The sequence below is a fragment of the Molothrus ater genome (genome assembly GCF_012460135.2).
Source record: "Molothrus ater isolate BHLD 08-10-18 breed brown headed cowbird chromosome Z unlocalized genomic scaffold, BPBGC_Mater_1.1 matZ_random_MA35, whole genome shotgun sequence".
Lineage (NCBI taxonomy): Eukaryota > Metazoa > Chordata > Aves > Passeriformes > Icteridae > Molothrus > Molothrus ater.
Genome location: NW_023416471.2, coordinates 3,182,311 through 3,207,234, shown reverse-complemented (window position 1 = coordinate 3,207,234; position 24,924 = coordinate 3,182,311). Strand labels below are relative to the sequence as shown.

Sequence of the window (24,924 nt, the reverse complement as noted above, 5' to 3'; positions counted from 1 at the left end):
ATAAAAGGTAAGGCAATGAACTACTACTTTGAATTACTTAGTAGGGAAATCCAAATGTGAAACCAAAAATAAAAGTATGAGGATACTTGATAAGAAGTTGAATGCCATTCTTTCAAAATAGCAAAAATTCATGGTAAGAATCAGGATGGAGAGTTGTTTTAAGTGAATGTATTGCACAGAGGTGAGAAGTTTAATAGAGATCAAGAAAAGAGTCACAAATAATAAAAATGAAAAATCTTCTGAGAAGTTCCATAGAAGCTTATTTGAATAGTAACAGAAACCCCAAAAGTTACTGTCTGTCAAATAAAGGTTCTGGAATGTATGCATTACCTTAACAACAGGATTAAGCAGAACAACACCCGACTTCTTCGTAATAACTTGCTTCGTTGTGTAATGGTGTTCTATAAGCTGAGGAATAGTTGGAAACCCAGTTCCCTCAAAACGATATTGATTCTGTATGGAGGCAAAAGGAAAAACTTATTTTTCTATAAGCAATAGTTTGAACAAGAAACTGTGAAAGTGCTTGACCAAACTTTCTTCATTAATAACAACACAGGGAAAAAAATATAGAGCTATTTTAGATTCTGTTTCTGACCTATTGAGTAGCATTTATACTCACTTAACAGGAATGATAGTTATGAAAATGATAAATTAATAAATGCAAAATTACTGCATCAGTCATTTAAGGCAATATGATAAAATAACTATTTTAACTCTTAATTTAAATAGATAAGCCAGTTAAAATCAAAATGATTACAGAGTGAAATAAAAATATTATAAACCAGAAAAAACAACACCAACTCCTTATTTATTTCTAAAAATTACAGCAAACAAACTAAAAAAGCTATATGATAAAATACAACAAGCGATAAAACAAACAGGAGATACACAATACTGTCCTAATCTCATCTTCCTTCATTTATTGACTCCTAAAATTAGTAAATCCCTGGCATAGAGTATAGAATGCATGATTGGTCTGTAAAAAGAGTTTATCAGGAATGTCTAAACGAGCTAGAGACAAAGGCAGGTGATGCACAGGCTTAAAAGAGAAGTCGGGCAGGACCCTGCAGCTGATTGTGAAACACGATAAAGTCTCCTGCTTTCCTAAGTCTCAGCATCTACAGAGAGCTTTTCCCAGAAGGCAGCAGCTGCCACAAGCCCGACAATGCAACAATGAACAAATACTGCAATTTTCAAAACTCAGAGCACAGGTGGTGATTCAAGTTCATTTGCACAAATGGACAATGAACACCTCTACCACTGGCATGCTTTCTTTCTAGCTCGCAGGGCTGAATTCCTTACAGAGTGCCTTCTAAGTTCATTGTTTCCTTAAGGGTTAAAGCATTAACTTCCTGAAATGCGTCATTGCTTTGGTAAAGACAGCAGGGTCTTGTCAGCTGTTTTTAACATTCACAGATCTCTATCATAAAAATGTTTCCATAGTCTGAATGTTTTGTCGTTTGTTAAATAGTGACTCAGCTTTGATAGACCACTAACACTAGTTCCCATCCCTTTAAAATAAGCTCCTTCATACTTCTCTGCTGATGATCCAAAAAAATCTACTGTCCTAAGAGTCTCCTCAGCACAACCACCACTATTGCCTATAATTTCCTCATTCCAGATCCAGCCACTGCCCATCTGCTGCCATTTATGTAAAACCTTTAGAGCAGCCACTGTCCCTTCATTCTGTGTATTTACACCCAATTGTGACCCTTACTAAGATCACTAGCAAACAAAAATTTTTATATGGCACAGCCTCAAATAAGCAGAAGTGAAAACAATGGTAGCCTTGAATGACAGCAATTAATTTTGCTGCTTAAAGCTGAATGATGAAGTAATTTATCACACACATAATTGTATCAAGATTAGCTTTTAAAATAATGGTAAAACCAGAGAGAGAACACTTAAACAACTGAAGGATTGCTGTTAAAACAGATGTCCTGCTATAATCTTCAGTACTTGAGTCAGAAAAAAATATGGAAACCTGTCAATGATTCAAGAGTGTGGTTTGATCAGTCAGAAACCCAATTCCACATTGTTCATACCAATGTAAACAAACCAACAAATCCTTTGTACTAAACTCTCCTTAAACTTGCCTACAAAAACGTCCATGAATAAATCCCTCACTACATGACCCCAACACTCCCAACACCTATTTTATAGAGCTTAATAAAGCTAATTAGCTTTCTAAAGCTAATAAGCTTTTTCCTTGTTCTCAGAAAATTCACCGAATAGGAATGCATACAGTGGACTGAGCATCTTTAAGGAAAAAGAAAGTGTTAACTTCCATGATTGCCAAGAAAATCTACTACAAATTAACCCCAAGAGCAGCTGAGCATAATGCTTGTACATTTGTAAATGTACAAGCAGGTAAATATCTCGACCTGACAATGCTGGCACTGTCCAGGCCATGAAACAGTATCAATCTTACATTTCAAATTTAACTACTAGGTTCTAAACTATGGAGAGAAAGATAGCTTCATTTGTTTTGTTTTGCTTTGGTGGAACCCCTCCTATACAGACACACAAAAGAAGAAGTCAGCTTACAGGTAGGCCCCGAAGTAATAGTTGAAACTTGGACTTGAAAGTCCAACCTATCTTTTCAAGATATACTTGCACATAACAGTGATTTGCACAAAATTATTTCAGTTAGACTACATATATAATGTGCTTTTATTTCTGCTGGGTCAGATCAGGATGCACCAAGCACCTTGTAAGACTCTAGGTATAGGAAATTTTACTGCTTTTATTTTCTCATTTAGCAGTCTGACATATCAAAATACTTTAAGGTCATACAATCAAAATAAAATAAACACTGATTGTGTGTTCACTTCTCAAAGGAAAATTCTAGGTGAGAACTAATGAACACTCTCCAGCATGACAAGTGTCTATAATCATTAATCTTAGAGAAGCATTGCAACCTCTGTGAATCTCAGAAAAATATTACTGCTTCTCAAAAGAAAATAAACCAGGTACACAACACTGAGTTACTCCAGGCATGCTGCATCATCTGGGGATTCAGACAATGAAATTCCCTCAGTGTAGTATCATTATGCAATTAAATTTGAGAATTTTTCTGTACATGGGAAACTTTATTACAAGGGACTGAAGAGACAGCACTACTGAAACAAAACTGAGAATGATTTGGTGCAATTTCATACTTCAAGAAAAATTTCTAGCAATGTAATGGGAACTGTCACATTTTGAATAAGTTTAAAATTCGGCAAGGTAAAAAGAAACTTACATACATGAAAAAAAACAAGCAATGCATTAAGAATAAAAAACCCACACTGTATAAAGGTAGATAATAATTAATATATTGTCCATTAATTCATCGATTTTTCCTCAGAGCAACAAGGGGGTCAATTCTGGTCCTTAGAAGCATACACACTGTGCAACATCCAAAAGTGTTTGTGTTATACTGAACAAAACAATAACCACAGGACTAAAAAGAAAATAGGCATGAGAAGTGCAACGGGGACTTCAATTCCCATGTTTATAAAAAACAACACAGATTATTTTCTTCTGCATGGCTGTTTCAATTTTTCAGAAGATGCAGTGGGATCTTTACAGTCTGAACTAGAAGTAGCTTAATTTGTACCAACTATGAAAATGGGTAACCAAGCAATCAATAACCAAATGTAAATGCACAAATGAAGAGTAACAATTTCCAGATTTCAAAACATTTACAGAAATATCTTGGCTTTTCAGTATAAAACAAAAGATACTGAATAACCTGATACTTCATACTTTTCCTTTATTTCCCAGAATGACCTTTACCCCTGATTACAGCACTGATGGAAATATTTCTAACAGCTTTCATATTTGCACATAAAGGCTAAATCCATTTGCTATAGTAAACTATGTAGATCCTAAATTGAATATTCAGTACTATATCAGAGACGTACATCAGCATATTGTATGATAAAGTGTCTCCGTTGTCCATCTGAAAACACAGAAAGGACATATTCACCAGGTTTCCCGTGGCTCTCTCGCACCAAGAAGTCTCCTTGCTGTTTTAACAGCTCCTGGGCTTCTATTCTTGGAATTGCACCATGATACCAGTCTTGCTCAGCCAATGGTTTCTCAGTGGTTGAGATTACATCAAAGAACTTGGGAAAAATATTGAAGAAAAATGTTACTATAATAGTACACTTTTAGAATTTACTTGTACACGAAAAGTATCACAAACAACAATAATTTCTGTTTTACGTATCTAAATTATGTATTTTCATTAACCAACAAGATCAAGGCTGTTACAGCTCTTAACACTTGCACAAAAGCATGTTAGTCACTTTCTTTTCTTTTTACCTGAAAAATCAATATATCAAAAGCAGAAGTTTAAGGAATCATCTATAAAGCATGCAATATTTTTATCTGGCTTGCAGTTTTTTGTAAGCCGTACTGACCAACTCTTTCTCACACATTCTGACATGCTATTAAAAACTGAAAATTAATCAATTCTCAATCCAGACAGAAACTTCTCAGACAAAACCATAACACATTGACTCATACAAAGCACTTAAATTGGATAAATTGTTTTCACAGAATTCATCAACTACATCCCAAATCAATTAACAATTATGATCCTTTTTTCCTAACACGTACCCTGTAGTGCAGAGTACACACTTGGGTGTAGTGTCCTTATGAACTCTATCATAAGAGACAAAGATTGTAAGGAATTGTTTTCACTACATGGAATTGGCTGCAAATGGAAGCTACTAGCTATAGTGGAAGCTAATGAGTTTTAATTTATTATTTCACACATTAATTTTAACATGCCTACATTGTTTAACAAAACACTGACTAAAACTTTGTATTTTGTCACTGACCACTTCAGACTTATTTGTTCCTACCTTTGGGTAGGAAGGCAAGCCCTCATTTAAGCTGTATGTAATTCAAAAGCTCATAGAAATTCTCACAGCCAGAGTGAACAATGTAACACAGCACACACTGTGAGTAGAACAGGTATGTGGATGTGTCCCAGACTCCTGAAGTGCACCTAGGCAACGGCACAGAGATCTCTGTCTCAGTGAAGCACAATCAAACAGATGCAAGCAAAGCAATACCATTCTGAATTAACCTCTGCTATTGCTCTGCCCTGATAACACCCCAGGCTGGAGGCTATCTGTACATTTAAGGTTCTTCTCAGAAGATACTTACACTACAATGCCTCACCTAGTCCAAAAAACACCAGGAAAGGTCTCAGACTCTGAGAGTGGAAATGAGCAGACACAAGAATAGGAATCTACACAGGAATCCTTGTTTCCAAATATCTGCAATTCTTTAGTACTTGCATACATTTTTAGCTGTTAAAAATATCTTTGTTAGCTTCCAGTTGCCTAAGTTACACTTCAAAGGATCAGTTTAGCTCTTTGTCAGGATCCTTAGTCAGGATCTTGACGGAAAACTGGAGAACATATTTAAGAACCTGACAGACCCTTGTGGTCTCAGGTATCAACAGACAGAGAATCATCATAGATGAAATTCTCACCAAGGAGAATTTCAGACCTGAGATTTGAAACAAGCACTATAACCAATAGGCTGATCACAAGAAAGAGTGTGCTCTGTTACAGAGTCAGAGATAGGAAGCACTATGTAAGAAATAACTACAGCTTGAACACAAATTGCACAGAGTTTTTAGAGGCAAAAGCTGTACTCCAAGGTTATGTGTTTATCACCACAATGAGGGGTTTAAAAGCAGAGATATTGATTGGCCAAGAAGATAGTCATATCTTTCAATTTCATCAACAGTTAAAAAACATCCCAGGTGAAAACTGTTCACCACTGTTAAATGACATTATGACATTTTCTTTCACAAATTTCTAAAAGAAAGAGAAAAGTTTCCAAAATGTTAGACAATGTTATTTACTTGAACATTTATTTCAATTAAGTATTTTATTTATTTATTTATTCAAATATTCTGAGCTTGACTTGAAAGAAAACCTAGATCTCTGTTATGTTCAGAGCAGCAAGCTCTTTAACAGGAGCAGATTCCTACTTGAGAGGGAATGCTCCTAAGGATAAAAGGACAGTACAGGGTTAGTAATCTACTTCATGGCCTTCATGAAAGACAGTTTAAAAAGAAAAACAACCTGACATGCAATTTATTTATATCTTAAAAGGAAGCCACCAGATTGTAAAATCTGCTTATGTACAAACTGGGTTCAGGCTGAGGCACCATTCAGACAATCAGGATCAAATCCCAAAACAAAGCATCTTAGGAGCCTTTATGACAGAGAAAGAATTTATGGAAGGAAAACAGAGCATTTTAGACACAGATAACAATGGTGTTGTCTATAACTATATATTTTCCCTCTCTTTGAAATTTGATTGAAGTATTGTTTATTACTTCAGAAAGAAAGAGTGGAAATTCCATGGAGTTTTCTTTGTTGATTGTCCTTCAATTTACCTTACCTTTACTTTTTATCACTACAAGATGGTTTTTCTGATGAAGTAAGCAGCAATTATTTTTGTCTTGAGTGTTATTAAAATCACATTATTTTTATGAACAAGTCTTCTGATTCCAACATATTTTCTCTGTGATATAATATTGACCCTAACTGGCTATAGAATAAAACATGGCTGAAAGCCCAGAAAAAAGAGTACCAATGCAGGATATATATCTACTTCAATATTGATTTCAATTCAGTTTACCACTATTAGTACTAATATTTCTACTGCATTTTATAGTTAGAATTAGATGATAGATTAGTCTTTAAGGAAAACAGAGGAAGAAAAAAACCCCTACCTGCACAAAATGAAATTCCCACCACTTTTCTTTAAACTCTACTTAAATATCAGCCAGCAAGTTAATATGACAGGTTTATATTCTAGGCCATAATGTTTTACAATCTCATTTGGGGGATGGATCTCTTGCTCATTTGTATGTACATTTACAGAAGCACTCAATGATTCAATACCCTAAAGGAAGAAATATTGCTTCTAGGATTTTTGTTGTTAATTTTGCTGTAAGGTAACAATAATTAACCAAACTGTGCAAAAAGAAAGGAACTCACATTGCAAATTTCAACTGTCCCTCTCCCCAACTTTTTGGTTTTTGCCTATATTTAAGATTTCCATTGCCCTTTTAGATCTCCATTTATTGCCATATTTCACTCATGGATTATTGGGTGGGGCTGGGGGGTGCGTGTTCTTATATATTTAATTACACTTTTTCTTCTACAAGGAGATGGCCTCATGTATTTCACCATGCTTTTCATCATCATCATCAAATCCTCATTTCATCATGCTGTCCTCTTTCCTTATATTGAGCCCCTTTCTCTCTCCCTGCTTAACAACCCATTAAAACATAGGCTTTTCTCCAACAGTAAAAAGAAGCAGTCCTCAGCTGCTTCTCTTATTTCAAGAAAAAAACTGAGCAAACAGCAGTGTGTTATGTCTACTCAAAAAATTGTATATTATTCCTGCACTTGCACCAAGAATTAAATAAAAATAATAATGGGGATGCTCAGCAGCATGCTCAATATTCTATTTTTGTATATATTCTGAATGCAAATTCTGTTCAGTAATCCCTTATTTCCCATGTTTGAGCAAACAAAACATTTTCTCAAGGTATTTTTTCTCTCACAGTGTAAAAGAGTAGCACTGACACAAATAAGAATGTAAAGCAATAAATTTAAGCTGATAATTGTAGACAATACCCTATGGAATATTTAGTCTCTGTGTACCTGGCTCATGCCCACATGCTAATAGTACACCATCTGAAACAAGCAGTAATTCCACCTATTATCCTATAACAGTAAAAAAAAAATCCTATAAACAAAAGCAGATGTTTCTGTTAAGCTCAAATGTGTCTTATAAAAAAAATATGCAGAAGGGCAGAAGATGGCATTCATGATGCAATTTGTTCAGACTCTTCATTCAGATTATTCACAGTATTTCATTACTGGTACATGAAAGTTACCCCCACTGTTGTGTTTCCTCTCCTCATTTCATTAAAGTTACATCCCTTGCTGTTATAGAAAACTGGCTTGTATTTTGTCCAAAAACTATCTGAATCCTTCACCCTGTTTCTTTCTCTTCAAACAACATTTTTTTCCTATATTACCTTCCCCTTCTGAGAGCACATACAGAATTTCAATGTCAACACACAAAAACTCCTGCCTGCTTTACAATGGCACAGTTTCCCTATGACTTTTTCCAGATGACATACAAAAAATTAGTCCTTTCAAATTTATACAAACAAAATTCAATTTATTCCACCAATTAAAAATACTGGACAGTGTTTATAATATAGCACTACATTTAAATCATTACATTGCTCCATTTCTAAAGTTTTAATATATTTAAAAATTAAATACTTAGAAGTACTTTAAAAACTTTAAATGCTTCAACTCAATAATTTGAAAACAGGTAGACAGGATCATTTTAGACTAGACTATATGAGAGGATCAGTACCAGTCCTTTTCCAAATCTGCTTTGACATCCTTTTCGTACTGGTCTATTTAAAAAAATAAAATTTTTTTAATGGATGTTAATATTACTTTATAATACACATTCAATAATAATTTTGAATATTTTGTTGATGGATAAGTTTTAAGTACCAGTTTATATATTTAGCAATTAAACATGCTTATGTAGTTGTCAGCAGGAAATAGCTGACCACATTTAATAGCTAAGTACTAATTCGTGAAGCAAATTTGAGCTGTACACATATGGTCAGCTTTTCTAGCACACACAAAATCGCTAAATCAAAATACAAAGCAAAAGTGAAAATCAGCTGAAATTTATACATTGTAACTGAAGTAATTTAAGTGTCATTTAAGAAACAGGTAATCAAGATTGCACTTGTTACTAGATTTTACTTTCTGATTCAAATGAGCCAGCACCAATCTTACTTCTTCCAAATATATTCCAAGGTTTCCCCAATCCTATCTATCACGTATCTACAGCCAGATTTACATCAGCTTACATGGAATGAAATCAGAGTGTGGCACATAGACTATTTAAAATGACACTTTTACCCAATTGACATTTTGACATTGACTTTCCCTGATTTAATTTAAGCATTTTATGTCAAGATTTTTTTTTCAAGTTTTTTTTTATCTCAAGATTTTTTTTTTCTTCCAGTTTTTCTCTGAAGCAGTTTCAGGTAAGTTTTTTCTGTGGTTTGTGGAAGCTTTTTGGTTTATTTTGAAGTCATAAGTTTTGTAATACAGAGAAACAGAGATGAACACTGTGTCTCCCCTACATGAAGAACAGAGGTCACAGAAATACACATTTTAATTAGTTTTTAATATTAAATGCTGCCTTTTTACCACAACTAGAACTTTATTAAAATGAAGATCACAATAATGTGGAGATTTTGTTTAACATTAAGGATATTTTAATATTTTAGCAAGGTTTTTCCTATTACTTTTCAAATGCCATGCAACTTTTATGTTTTTCAGAGGAAAAGCTTTTCTACCCTAATTTTATCTCATGATTGTACTTATTTTTCCATTCCTTCATCACCATGTACAGTTGTCCTCTGTATACAACAAGTATATTTACACATATGCAATTGTTATTTCTTCCACCCCTTCTGAATACTATCTAGCTTAAATATGGTTTGCTGTGCCCTTTAATGGGTCCTTGGATGCACTCCTGCAGCATAAAATAGAAGACCCATTGCTTCTGAAGTTTTCTCAAGAATGTTACTTTGAGCTTGTATTTTAGGTGACAAGATCACAATTAAAAGGCAATTTTAAACAATTTTTAAAACTTCACCCAAATTTCTTCCAGGTGTTTTTCCCCTTTTGTTTGGTTTTTGAGTTGTGGTTTTTGTTTTATTTTAAGTTGGGAGGGTTATGGTGATCACATGTTCAAGAAAAAGGTTTTCAAGTTTTCCAGTACGATCTGATGCATCCACCAGTAGAGGTTCAAGGCTTCTAACTAATCTTGCAAGCTTCCATATGAAACAAACAGAAGGAAATACAAAAGTAAAACAAACAAGGACGTTTGTCCAAGCAATTACAGAATTTGAACAAAAGCAAACTGTATCTCAGAGATACTCAACAACCATTTTTAGTGGGGTTTTAAGCAAGATTACTTCAAGTAACTTATATAGTACAGGAGTAGTAGCAATAGTAACAATATGCTTATACATTGGAGCTTTTTTAAAAAAAATACGGGTAATACAATTACTGCAACAATGGTAAAAATTGGTAAAACATGTATGGCCATCTAACCTAATACAGATTATTATCATACAGTGCATTTCAAGAAAATCAGCCTCATTGGGAAGAATACTCTGAACGATATAGCACCACTCCGGGAGCTGCAAAGAACATACAAACTGTGATTCTCCTAAAGTGTGGCAAGTTGTTCTGACACACCACTATACCATGATATTATCCTGTATGCTGATCAGTCAGAACGGTGTTTATATAACATTGTTTTAATGTAATTTTTGTCCATTCAGATGAAAATGCATGATGTTTCAAGGAAAAAGAAATCTTATTTAAGCTGAAAAAACAATACACTATATCACAACACTACAGTATTGGTACTACTTACCGATGATGAACCCAACATGGATTTTGGAGACCTTATAATTCCAGCTATGGAATGACGTATAGTGTCAAACCTTGACACTTTATCCTTCTTGTCCTAGGAGAAAGGCCATAATCTTTAGTGAAAAAAAGCAAATCTGTAGGATCATTATTTATTGGAGAATGTACAATATAGAATCCTGAATTTCACTTAAATAAAAGGTAGGGGCTGAACTGCTATTGATACAAGCCAGAAAGTGTCAAAATCAGCAGGATTAAGCAGAGATCAATTTAACCACTTACAAACTCTGTATTTCCTAAAATATTCTGTGTAAATATTTGAACTATAAAGAAAACTGAAATTCTTTTATACTCCAAAAACAATAGACATAAGTCTCAGTTCTCCTGAAACACCTGAAATTTTAAAGGGACAATGATTTGAAAATATGTAATAAAAATCCCCACATAGTAAAAAACCCTATGTATGTGCATTATCCATACTTAATAGATTTTAGGGGTTTTTCCCTTTATTAACAGGTCCTTCTTTAACAACAGACTACCTGTAAATATTAGCACCCATTGGTGCAAGTAATAGGAGCCATTTCTCTTCTGATATTATTGTAAACCATAAGTGTCACTGTCACTTCTGACAAGCCACTGCCTGAATTTAAAATTCTGCAAGAAGAGGGTTCTGACTGGAACACTGAAACAGCCTTTAAGCATCTCTAGTTCAGCAGAAGTCAATAGAAATTCCAAGGTGTCAAAAGCTGACTTAGTCCAAAGACCATATTTTTCTTTATCTCTACTATCAGCTCCCAAACTAAAAACAACTTTTAAAAAAAAAGTATTTTCAATATGGACAAACTGAGTTTATTACTTGTAAATCACCTTCAGAAACAGCAAAGATACTTCAATGACTACTCATAAAGTACATAAATTTGAAGCAGAAAAATCACACATTAACAACCTCATTCTAATTAGCTTTAGGTTAACTCAAAACTGTAAAAAAACTGGTAATGAAGACAGACTACAACTGTCTGCCAATGTTACAAAGAAAAATTGCTTCCAAGTTTCCAATGCACACCTTTAAGAGAAGAAACCTAAGATCTCATAATGTAAGAAATGCAGCTTCAGTTTATTCCAAGATTTCCAAACAAGCAACAAATCTGCACACCAAATTTGGAAGTCTTTGAAAATTATTTCCAAATAGAGTTTATCTTACAAGATACAGGTTAAGCCCTCTCAGCAAAATAACGCTATTTATTTTTTAGCAGAAGTCTGCAATTTGCCTTAATTTGTATGCTATTGAATAAAAGAGTGCAAAAACCAGCCAAATTGTGAGAACTCTGATAGGGAGTGCATCTGTCACAGAAATACTCATTAACAGGGTGCCCACTTACCCATCAATAACATTTTTATACATTTTATCAGACTCAATTTTATCATATACTAAGTAATTTAATTTTAGTAAAACAACTCCATGCTGAAAGCTGATTTTTATTCTTATGACACTGCTGAATTAAACTGCTCACACCAAAAAAAAAGAAAAACCAAAAAATACCCTAAAAAAAATCAACCAACCAACCAACCAAAATAAAATCCAAAAAAACTCAGAAAAACTCAACAACAAAAAAACAAACAAAACCAAAAAAACTTCATTAACAACTAAGACACAAAGTCTACATTAGCTTGCATGCTGGTTGTGGAATGATCCACTCAGCACATCTCTTCAGAAGTGAGGCATGAAATTTAACACCAATTACTTGTATACTTCTTACGTAACAGGAGAAAGTAAGTTACCAAAAGATGTACAAACTCTACTTCACTTCCCACAACCAAAACTCAAGAGCTCCCTTTCTAGTGGACACTAACAGCCTGCTTACCTAGCAACAACATCAAACTACAACTAAGGTTCTACATTCAACAATTTCTCATTAGCAAAAACATATTAACAACAGGGGGCTTTTTTGATTCAAAAGATCAGGCTCAAGGCCTGGGACAACTTTGATAAGCACCACTGAATGACATACAAAGACAAACTGCTGCATAAAATAGAGTGAGTATTGAAATGTGGATTTAAGGGATAAACTTTGGCTTTGTTCAAAATGTAGTGCATCCTGTTCCAACTGTAGCACATTTATAAACAGTATTTAGCATTTCTACAGTTCTTTCCCCTGACATATTGAAACTAGTCTATATCTTACAGCAATGAAGATTCAGAATTTGCACAGCAGGCATAACCAAACATATGACAAAACACAACTGTAGTCAGTACTGAGTTTATTTATTCCATTCAAGTATTTTTAGGGCAACTCAGATAAAGCTAAAGAGCTACAACAGTGGTCTTCTTCTGACTTTTTTTGCCATTGCCCAGCTGCAGTGTGCCTTAGAAGGAACTACTTGATCTTGCAGGAAACCTGTTTTTCACTCAGAATATTATAAACATCAGTATAAAGGGATTTTTTAATGCACATTAAGTATATCTTTTTTCTAAACTAGTGTAAAACTGCAACCCAGAACATCCCATCTACTTATTTTAAAATGTCTTTATGTACATCTGTGTGTAATATCTTACTAGTTAAATCAGGGTATTATTTTAAGTCTGACTTACAAAATAAAAGCAAATACACATCACAGCTATCATTCAGTGATCTCTTCCCAGCCACATCAAATTTTGAACCTCTTAGTCAAGACACTCAATTCAACAAAGGATTTAGCAGTTGAAAGGATTATTTCAGGGTATTAGGTAATTTAAAATTTCTGAAGGAACCTAGCAGAGAGCAGAGGCACTCTTCACTCAGAAAGTTCATTACAATTCCACACAGTGCTCATTCCAACAGACATCATGTCACCAAACAGAACAAACATGCCAAATATGTAGTCATGACAAAAGTTTCAAAGTTGTAAGACATGTGACTATCAGATTAACTACCCTGATCTAGACACTGGAAACGTATTAGGAATTCTGCTTCAGTGATGCTATAGAGAGCATTGTGGAGTATTACACTTACTAGCATACACAACACAGCCACTAAAGCATATTAGCTGATTCAGTTTCATTTCAGCTCAAATTAATTAGTTTCAGAGACATTAAGAAAATGGTAGCATGATTTCTCACTTATTTTATATAACACCAATTTCACTAGAAAGCAAACTAACCTGTAGATCATAATATTTTATGTAGTAACAGAAAAAATTGTACTCTACCATTAAGAAGCTAGGTATGTACACAAATACAAGCTGTCATTAGAAAACATTTTAACCTATTTCTTTTAAGTGTGTTTAAACACACCTATCTCATGGGAACACATAAATTATGAAAAATGCATGACTGATATTTCCTTTTTTAGAACTAGCCATGTTTCTAACGACTCCGCAAAACAAATTGAAATTAACTATATCATAAACTAGATATAACTGAGGTGGGGGATATCATCAGGTTTAACAATGATAAGCTGTGGGATGAGATGCCATCCACTCACACCACTGAGATGCCCACAGCCTGGGGTAGGCAGGCAGGTCAGCAGGAAAACACCTGAAAGAACACCAGGGAATTTCAGCCACCCCAGACACAAAGTCAGCCTTGCTGGGAGCCCACTGAAATGGCTCTACACAGCTGCAGATACCAGGGGAGTAAACAGGAAGAACTGGAGATGTGCTCACACTTTCGGGGCCATAACCTCACTGGTATCACTGAAGCATGGTAGGGCAGCGCCTGTGGAGTGTCAGAATCGAAGGATGAAAAGCTGTTCAGTTTTCTTTCCTTCTTAAGAGGGGAAAAAATTACTTCAGCTTTTTTCAAGAGATGTCACAACAGAAGACAACCATTCTGACATTCTTCCATTCTCTTTCTTCTCACAAGTGACAGAAAGAAGAAATTAAGCATAAGAACCAAAAAAGAAGAGCAGGATTCAGGTCAGTTGAAAACCATGAGTGAAATACCCGCTATTTTACTTGAGGATTTCCTCAACTGCATCTTTATATATGACCAGAATCTGGGCTTCTGTGTTTCCTATATTCTCTTTGGGGGATCTTGTGCAGTGTGAGATCCTGTGTGTTTTAGTGGATTTTTCACTACAATTTATCTTCCATGGTCATGCCCTTTAACTGATACGTTCCTGTGGACAAGTCTCTCATTTGCCAAGCACACAGTCTTGTCACTGAGCACAATCACTGCAAATCTTAACAGTGTATGAGAAATAAAACAATATATCCAGCAGAGTGACACAACCAAAAGGCAGACCAGATGAGCCATAGTCACAACAGTATTTTCAATGAACATAGGCAAGAAAAAGCAACAGGAAAAAAAGGTTTTGCTTAAATTGAAGTGTGTGATGTAAAAGCCCAGAAGAGTTTTTTAGCGGTATAAATCCAGGACTAGGGCTGTATTTTAGATGTTGCTATAAAAGAGAAATAGTCTATATTCTTTTTAGAAAAGCAAGTAAGAGGCTAGAGAGAGATCTAAGATAAAGATGAAACAGAATTAATGCTTCTGAGTGACAGGCAAATACTAACACTACCAATCAAAGGTGGAAGATTATCAGCAAGAGACAAAGGACAATGCAGCATATATTGAATATTCCTAAAACACTAGTCAGCCATGTATGTACAGTGATATAAATAAGCCCATACTCTAATATTATTCCATTCAAAGAAAAAAATGCCTCATGAGTCAGATGTGAGCTGTCCACATGGATACAGAAGTTGAATGTGGGCGTGCAAACTAAATCATAGAACCTTTACAGAAAACTCAGAGGAAATGTGATGATGACTCTACAAGACAAAGAGAAAATGCTCTCAGAAGAAAAGGGATTTCAATTAGAAGAAATTAATCAGTGATATCTAAAAGATGAGAATGATATCACTGTTTCTGTAATAGGGTTAGGGAACTGGTCCTCAGATATTTTGTGGAAAACTCAGTAGAATACAAGGGCTCTAAGATAAATTTAGACAGGGAAATCCCAGCAGCTACTGCAAACGATGTTCAATGAACATACAGATGAACCAGGCATACAGTCAGCATCTGCCAGAGTAATTAATACAGTTTTTTTAAAGTGAATGCTAGCTTCCTTTCTCGTTTGATAAGACACATTCCACAATGAAAAAAGTGCTGAACAACATTCATCTCAAGGCTTTAAATTTAGACAATGGGCAGAACAAGGAATAGTTTTGGTTTTTTTGAAGTCTACGGAAATATGGAGTGAGAATGAAGTTTTGTGATTTACAAGCAGAAACTCTTCAAAATAGAGAAAATAACTTTCTGAAAATGATCATCTGCATTAGTCACTTCAGTAGTGGAGATTAGAAGTTACTAAGGAGTGGCCCCAAAAGCAAGTCATAAATTTATACTGTGACATTAACTCTGAATGAGTGCATATACTAACCACAAAAAACTTTGTATGTCTGTTTCACAGCTGTTAGCACTTATTAAAAGAAATGTAAATGCCGACATATTAAAATTTGAGCATACAGCAGAACATGGCCAATACCCCTAAAGCCTATGATGTGGTTTCAGAAATAAGACTAATCTTGTTCCTCAAAACACTGTTCTCTGTTTTTTTAGGTTTTGTTTGGTTTTTTTTTTTCGTCCCATTCATGTCAGAATTAGGTATCTCAGAAAGACCACATGCAGAAAACCAGATAAAGAATCATGCCATCTTTACAAAAAAGACACAGAGTATTTTAAATTATTAACATAGCACTCACACACAAAACCAGTTGCTGGTTGCTGATTGCTTGAGTTGAGTAGATCATCTCTTTGGAGTCCCTTTCCAGGAATTATAATATGCATTTTCTTAGTTTACTATTGTAGATATCTAGAACTGTGCAGAGTCATGTAGATATAATACAGTTATTAAAAATTTAAATATTCAAAGTTAATTAAAAATATCTCATGTACAGAGTGAAACCAATTAAACAACATAGGTATTCAAAAATCACTTTATGATAAGTTAGCATTTTCTGTCTCAAACATCTTCCAGAGCAGCAGAAATTATGCATAATTGATGTATACATATTATAAAACACTGCACTGGATGCAAATTAATATTACCTATCCTGCATTGCAGGGGGCAGCCTGAAAAACAAGACTTACAAGTGTGAAATTTGATAATTGTTATAATTTCTCAGACCAAAAGCATATCCTAGACTATGCCAGTGGAGAAATAACGTGTAAGAAAAGGAGAATGACAATTCTTCAGAGCATGTCTTTGCTCTCCAAGCAGCTGTAGTGTAAGATAAGCCTTACTGGTTAAGATCTGATGTTTCTACATGCAACAGTCATGGAAGGATTTTCCTTCCATATTTTTTAGCTGTTTTCTGAATCTATGTAACTTATTACAATGCCTTACTGTAGCAACCAGTTGCACAAGTTAATTACACATTTTTGAAGAACATGTTTCTGTGCCTGTTTTGAATCATTTGACTAATGTGGTTATTTGATGAGCCCTACTTCTTGCTTCTGCAAAGACAAAGAAAAGTCATTATTCCTTATTCACTTCCCCCATGTATCCCCACACCCAATACATCTTTATCACAATCCCCTTCATTGCACATCTGGAGTCTGTAAAGCCCAATCTACTTATTCACTAATGCTACAGAAGCTCCTCCACATATCTGAGCATTATTATTTTGTCTTTCTGAATTCTCCTACATCAGTTTTCTAATTAAGGGAGCTGAAAATATAATTGGTTACATAAAGCCAAACTCTTCTGTGGTACATAGCAAAAGGACAATTTGCATTAAGAAAAACACCAGTTAAGACACTGAAAAAACCAAAAACCTCACAATGAGGACAGTGATTAAACACCGAAACAGGTTTCCCAGAGGGACTTCCATCACTGGAGCTGCTAGAACCTCAACATGTATAAGGCATTTTGCAGCCTGGTATAACATTAAAGATGGCTCTGCTCTGAGCAAGAAGCAGGACCAGATGGACCCCCTGAGATCTTTTCCAATTTATTCTGTGGTTCTATGGCATTTGGGAAGAAGGTGCACATCAATTAATACAGCAATGTAATGTTTTCTGCTCTCTTCTTTCGTCTTTTCCTGAAAATTTCTGGCATGCTTTTTGGTTTTGATCACTTCTAGTGACCTCACATCTTCAGGAACATTTAGACCTTATTTTGAGTGGTAAATCCGAAGTCATTAATGGTTTATGTGAAATCAGGCAGTATTACTACAGGCTGGTCTACAGGAATGTAGTAACACAATACTAAAAGTCAATATTAAAAGTTTTTAAAAGGCTGTTATAGAAATAATACGTACAATTTTTAAAAAGTTCAGGGATTTATTTAACTTACTATCAAAAACATTTGTTTTCGTTCAAAATAACGTTTTTTTCTCTTATGATTACTTTTATTTATTTCATTTCTTATATATCAGATTTTGAAGTTACAACAGTGGATAGAAAGTAATTTTAATTTTTTTTCCAGGAAAACACCAGCAAGTAAAAGTATTAAGCAAGAGACTGGTGAAATATTTGGAGACAAAAACCTGAAAAATCTTTGTCAGATTTTACCTAGGAAAGGTTCAGCTATCAGCAAACACTCTGTGTAAATAGAATAATTTTTAAAAAAGAATTATGAATACTACAATATGATTGACCCTTCACTTTCTTTTTTGAATCCCTATCTATCATAACAGAATGTACAGTTAAGTTCTCTGCTCTGTTTTCTGTTTTAATTAAGACTTTCAGAAGGCTAATTTTTCAAGCTACATATGAAATGTCAGGGAAATGTCACCTTCATCTTTTAAATAATTAGCAAATCTTCCAAACACATGAACATGTGTTAAATGTCTTAACAAAAGTCGAGCACCTCTTAATGGGGGTTTGCAATAATGTTTCCAGAAACACAGTCCATTTTAGCTCTTATATACACCTAACAGCACTTTTATTTTTAAAAAGATGATACTTGGATTTCACCAAATTATCATCAAGAATGTCAACAGTTCTCTAGAGAAAAAGATGACTAAATGTACCTCAACACCTAAGCTGAGGCACTGAGATCTTGTATAAAAACTGGTTTTGTGGAAGGAAAAAGTAGCCAGACAAGGGCTTTTGCAGTGCAAATAGGCTTCTGAAATTAAGTATTCCTTCTCTGTTTAATGACTGTATCTCTACACCACTAAATCCCAAGACACCTCTATTCATTGATTACATAATGATGCCAAGTAAATTGCACCTGATTTCAATAAAGGCAATTTAACAAACCAATTAAAACTCTTGAAAGCTTACAGACAAATTTAGAATTAATAAATACTTTTTTAAAAATAAGTTTAAACGCTATTACCTTATTTAAATTTGGAAACATATAACAGGGAAAATTAAGACCTCTCTCCTTTAAAAACCTCAGGCTTGTATGTACATTTTCAGATATGAACTGTTTCACTGATTTCAAGAGCAGTGTTATTAATCAACAATTGCCATTATTAACTGAATGTACAAAAAATTATTAATTCTCAAAACATCATTTTACTTGTTTCAAGTAATAAAAAACTATTAAATTTCAGTCTGTATGGCTCTTGCTATATATGATAGGGAACTATCTTTTCATGGCATGGTCCTTCTCTTCCTTGGTTGCCATTGCCACATCACAGTAACAGATCTCCAATCATATTCACGAGTTTTCTCTTGCTATAATTCTGTGCAAGCTCATTAAGTTGCAATGGGAGAACATAAAACAGACTGCACTGAGTACTCATAGTTGTACTGCAGTACCTAATGTTCATAAAAGCAAGAAAGCCAACATCTTACATCCACTGGCAGCTAATAATTCAAAAAACCAATGGCATGAGAAAAACCAATGGTATGATGAACTGGCTGCTGGTGAAGGTCAGCATCTGCTAGGACAACATGCACAACATTTGGGCTGTGCTGCTGCTGCTGCTACTTCAAGAAAACCAAGACCCACAAGGCAAAAAGCAGTGAATAAATGTGCATCCACAAACCATTTCAATGCTAAAATTCTTAGGAGAATTTTTCAATCAAAGAGACTCATTTTATTCTTTAGTACTGCATACATCCAGTTGAAATAGTTTCAGGGTTTTATGACCAGAATTCTCAGAAAAACAGAGAAATGTAGTAGTGCTTCATGCTGCCCCAGAGTTTTAATCAAGATCAACACTACAGTTGCCATTTGAAGTGCTCAAGTCTTCAACATGCAATATATTTTTGAACCGGTTATATGCATCTATGCACAAAAAGACTGGTCTTGCCATCCTTCTTTCAAGTTAAAAAAGAAAAAACAAAACAAAACAAAGCCTGAGCTAGAACAAAAATTCTTGCTAAGGTAATAGAAGAAATTGATTTTTTCTACATTTTTGCAGCATTACTCCTACTTGGAAAACTGCATCTCTAATGAACTAGATTGTGATAAAACAGCAACCGAGAAATCAGTACTCCTTCACTAGAGATGGGAATATGCGTAGGAAATAAAATTTATGTCCTGATGTTTTCATATACATATATATATATATACATCTATGGAGAGTTGTTTTGGCACTTGTTAAAAAATTACAGTATTCTGTAATGGCACTTCCTCAATAGAATGGTGAAGTTTTAGGTGTACAGTAGTTAGCTTCAGTTTTAAAAAAGTTAACATCAAGCTTTTCAAACCAGTAAATATTACTCAAGGACCAAAAGAACTTTATTACAACTACTGGCCTAATAAAGAGAACTAGAGTCACCACTCTGTGGGCTGATAACAAAAAGCCACAAGTGAAGAACCTCTAGGCTACATTTTACAGAAAGCATGCAAAATTTTCCAGTGTAAGTGCCTGAAGAACGAAGCTATGCATACAGTTCTCAACACAATGAACTCAGCAGACCAAGCAAATACAAACAAAATGTCCAGGACATTTTTACACAAGGATGCAGATTGGATAACATAAAGTCTTGCAAATAAATCTCCAAAATACCTCAACTGCTAATGTTCTCTGCAACAGTCTGCAGCTGAAGTAAGGAAGGGACGAAGATCACCCACAGCTACCACAAGCATGTTGACGAATTCCTGAAGAGCAGTGTGCATGCCAAAGAATGCCATCTGGAACTGGAAATTGTCTTTACTAGCCACAAACTTAAAATAACAGTAACAGGCTTGCCAGAAATCCATATATACTTACACACCCTGCAGACTGAGAAGCACAAGCCATTCTCCTTTCCTCATTACAACCTGTGTTAGTTATTTTAAAACTCTAAAACCCTATGACAGGAAGCCAAGCCACATTTCAGCAGAGAACAAAACAAAACCAGTTCTCATTCTTTTTATTCTAGATCTTCACAGGCAAAGCTTCTCTGGTCTCACTGAGTACAATGGCATCAGTATCTTGACAAAATGTGATCTCATAAAGTAAATCTGTATAGCAGTTTGTAGGTGGGGGATTATAAATCAGCACAGAAGAGAATTACAGCTATGAGCTGCAAGCAGGCAATTTATTTCTGCCATGGAGGTTAGTTAGGAGACGCTCAAGAAAAGTACAGGGAATGGAGAACTAAGGCAACAGGTCAGTGAAAAGGACAGTTTGGGGAGTTTCTTCCTAGAGATTATGCAAAAAATGTATTTCCTGACCTCAACTCAAGCAAAGGTTCCATCCAAAACATGGTTTTCTAAGGAGGACTGCATCTGTTTAAGTTCAGCATTTTGTATCCAAAGACATGGGAAGACAACTGATTCAACCAACTGGATGCAGTACCAAATAAAGGGAAAACTAAAGCTATGGGAGCAAGTACTCTGTGCATCAGCAAATGAAGCAGCTGATGCTGCTTCCAACTGTGCCAATGGGGGCTTCGCCCAAAATATATCTAAATGCAGTATTTATAAATATAGCATGAACTGACTATGCCATTTATTAGGGACTGCACTTACTACATCAGTCAATTATTTTAATTAGAATGCACTACTCACTAACAAGAGGAATGACTGTCTTTCCAGATCTCATTAAATATATTCAAAAACACTGATGGATTTTGTTGGTTTTCAGCCATATTTACACTCAGTAATACCTGCTGAAGATAAGTGCTTTACAAAGCTAGTGGTGGAGTCCAGATCTTAGGCATTTAAGTCAAGAAAGTCTGGTTCCTGGCAGGGATTAGGTATATTGGAGTAGCTGAAACCTGAACAGCTGTTGGGGAAGCAGTGGACAAAAGTCAACGTGTAAAGAACAAAGAATAAGAACAGCATCACTATATTGCATGATCCTGAAATCCATAAATCCTCCTATGGTTCAAAAGACATCGAAAACTAAATATCCAATAGCTGCGAGACCCAGGCTGCAGGCAGGGACCTGCAGCCCAACTTCAGCAGAAGTTCATGCCAACCTACAGAAAACACTATTCTCTAGGGGCATGAAGTGGGGAAACCACCAAATTTTCCCCTGACTTCAAAGGAAGTTCTTATAGGCAGCAGAGAAATCCTGTCTCCCCAGCCAACCACCATGTCATTTTACCAGAGGGGCACTGTCTTTATGTTTGTCATCACAGTGTTCTGACTGGTACAAAGTAAGATTTCTTCACTTCTGCCCTCTACACACTGGCATCTACTAATCAAGATTCCTCTTATAATTCATTAACTGGCTTGAGTTGACTCACTGACAGGCTCTAATGAAACCACCTGACAAATGCTGTGTCAGGCACCAAGAAATGGCATTATATGTTAAGTGATCAGGCAGGATGTGAAGCCCTTTTATTCTCCCAATAAACAGCATTACTAAATATGGACTGGTAATTGTAACCTGTTTGGAAAAATCCTACTGTGAGAGGGTACATTTGTTTTATCACAACAAAACAAAGTTTCATGGAGTTGACCCTGAAGAGCTTCAGTCAAATGGGACATGACAGGTTCTTAGCCACATCCACATTTACATTAGATGTGTTAAACAATAAAACTGAAACTTTCATAACTGGAAAGAGCTTGCAGTATGCCTAGATTCAAATCTGATCAGGTATTTCTGTCTGACAGCTGTTTGGCAGGGTAGTCAGAATGTGATGTTTACTTTTGGTCTTGACAGATACTTGTTTATGCACAAATCAGCCTGCATGTTAATAGATAAAATGATAGACCAACTTTGTGACAGCTTGAACGCAAGTGTAGCACCATAACTGAGGTAGGCTTAATAAGTGATCTTTGCAGGGTGCCAAAACAATAAATATCTGCCAATTTAAACAATAGAACATCAATGCCAACCCTCAAAATTGGCAGTGTTCAAATTCAACTCTGAGTGAAGCCTATGGTCCACTGAACTCATGCACAGATCACAGCTACAAATCCTAGACACAAACACAACTACTTTGAAAATATAAATATCATCAATATAAACATGGAGGACAGAGTCAGTACAAATGCAAAGACTTTGAGTTATTAATTCAGTCAATAGAGTTTCTTTTTTTATTTCAATCATTACTTACTAAAAAGCGTCTGAACAACCAAGCAGCGTTCCCTCAAATTTCATAAGCTGTATTTATTTGGCATACTCAAGCTGCTTGTTGAATCAAAAACCAGTCTCCTCTTTTACAGAAGAAAATCTTTTTGTGCCCACACCCCCCTGCCCTAAAAAATCAGTATTTTCTAGTTTATAGGTGTAGCTATATGTGATTCAATGCATCAACTTCTTAAAAGGTATGTTAAAGAAAATAATTGATTAAATACTTCAGTCATGTTAGTTGAAAACCCTATTTTCCTCACTATTTTTATTACATATTATAAAGCTACAAATTTCATTGTCACACAGTTCCTGAGACATCAAGATCAAATTGTACATACAATTATCCACAAAACCAGTGTTAATTTACATGTTATATAAAAAATCCCTATGGAGTAACAGATCAAATGGACAAAAGTAGCAGCAGTCTCAAGCAGACCAAAAACAGCCGCAGCTTTGCATACTACCACAAAACATCCTAAGAAAAAAACAGCTGCATTTTTTTCAAAAAGCTACCTCATTTGCCTGTATCAAAACTAGTCTAAAACAAATAATTCCTTTATTAATGGTCCTTATGTAATTGTTACATAATACTGTGGCCTGGAACTTGAATCATCGCTAAATGAGCACAACCACATCATAGCAGGATCCTATTAGGTAGGAAATGTTTATAATTCCACTTGCAGGTTTGTCTTTTTCCAAGCCCTACAGAGAAAACATCATCTCCCTGTTATGCTATAAGAGCCAACAAATTAACATAAGAAAACTGTATTTATATCAGCTGCACTGAACTTTGATTTTCCTTGAGGATGTGTGTTTCTCTTTCAGACTAACAAAATACAAACCTAAAAGTTTTTTAGTTTTTTTAAACCCAGAGTTACTTTAACTGGTTTTATAAACCAAAAGTTACTTTTTTTTGTTTGTTTCATTGTTTCTAGCTCAGAAGTTACTTTTAAAATTTTTCATTTTTAGAACTCTCTAAATACATCTCCCCTCACTTAAAAGCCATGCAAAAATCTGCATCATCTTTCATTACAATTGTCTATGGCCAGCTCAGTCACACCAGCTCCTTCTGTACTGCAAGATTCACTGAATTACACTGAATTCAGTATAAAAATCACCATGATCAACTGCTCTAAACAGCAATTAGCACAGAAGACAAAAATTTCAGGTTAGCATGATACAGCAAGTGTCAAGACTGTCAAGCATCTCATTTCGGCCCCCCAAACCCCAAACCAATATATTTGTGCTTCCATTTTATTTTCATTTTTATAGGAGTTGCTAAGTAAATGCTACAGAGGTTTCCAGAGTGAGATAATTTCAGTTAGATATTGTGAAAGTCCTCGTTGTTACAGAGTTCTAGCAAAACTAAGTAAATTTAATCTAAAGGGGAATGACAGAAGTTTGTATTATACATAAAGCATATTATATATATTATATATTATATTATATATATATTATACATAAGTGATTTTATTTCATCTTAGTATTCATAGCCAAGATCTAGAAATAAAACAAGTCATTCTGAGGCACATCAGAAACAAAAAATTGCAGATATAGCTCAGGTATATTACTTGTATACTTTTCTTGTATATTATATATATCTTATATATATTGTATATTTTTTTTATCATACCATTTATGCTGTGATTTAGCATTCAATTTACCACAGTGGCAACATGTGTTGATGAAGTCAGTCTCATGATGATGAGCCACAGTCTCACAGAAATATTGTCTCATGAAATTATACTGACAACTGCTCTGTCTCCAGCCCTTTGTCCTGCGTGAGTTGTACATGATTATGCTGTAGGTTTCTCCAATCCTGTTTGGTCCTGTGTCCTGGACAGACTTTGGACCCACACAATAGTCTTGTCCTCAGCACTGTCCCTGACATCTTTTCATTTTGCTCCTGGTAGGACTCCTAGGCACACTCTGACCCTGACTAAACACTCTGCTGCCTCTGGAGCTGCCAGCGTGTGGCTCTGCCACTCTATCCTGTATTTGGTTTCTT

General features: G+C 35.0%; 1 protein-coding gene across 2 annotated transcripts in view; it reads right to left on the bottom strand.

Annotated features, from left to right (window-relative positions):
• The window catches only part of FER (FER tyrosine kinase), a 155,801-nt gene that overhangs the window by 71,756 nt on the left and 59,121 nt on the right, over positions 1–24,924 (bottom strand). For both annotated transcript variants that reach the window (XM_036402568.2, XM_054518197.1), the window contains exons 11-13: positions 10,522–10,614; positions 3,909–4,112; positions 331–453 (exon numbers count right to left, since the gene is read on the bottom strand). In XM_036402568.2, coding sequence (XP_036258461.1) covers positions 331–453; positions 3,909–4,112; positions 10,522–10,614 — 420 coding nt within the window. The remainder of the gene's footprint in view (positions 1–330; positions 454–3,908; positions 4,113–10,521; positions 10,615–24,924) is intronic.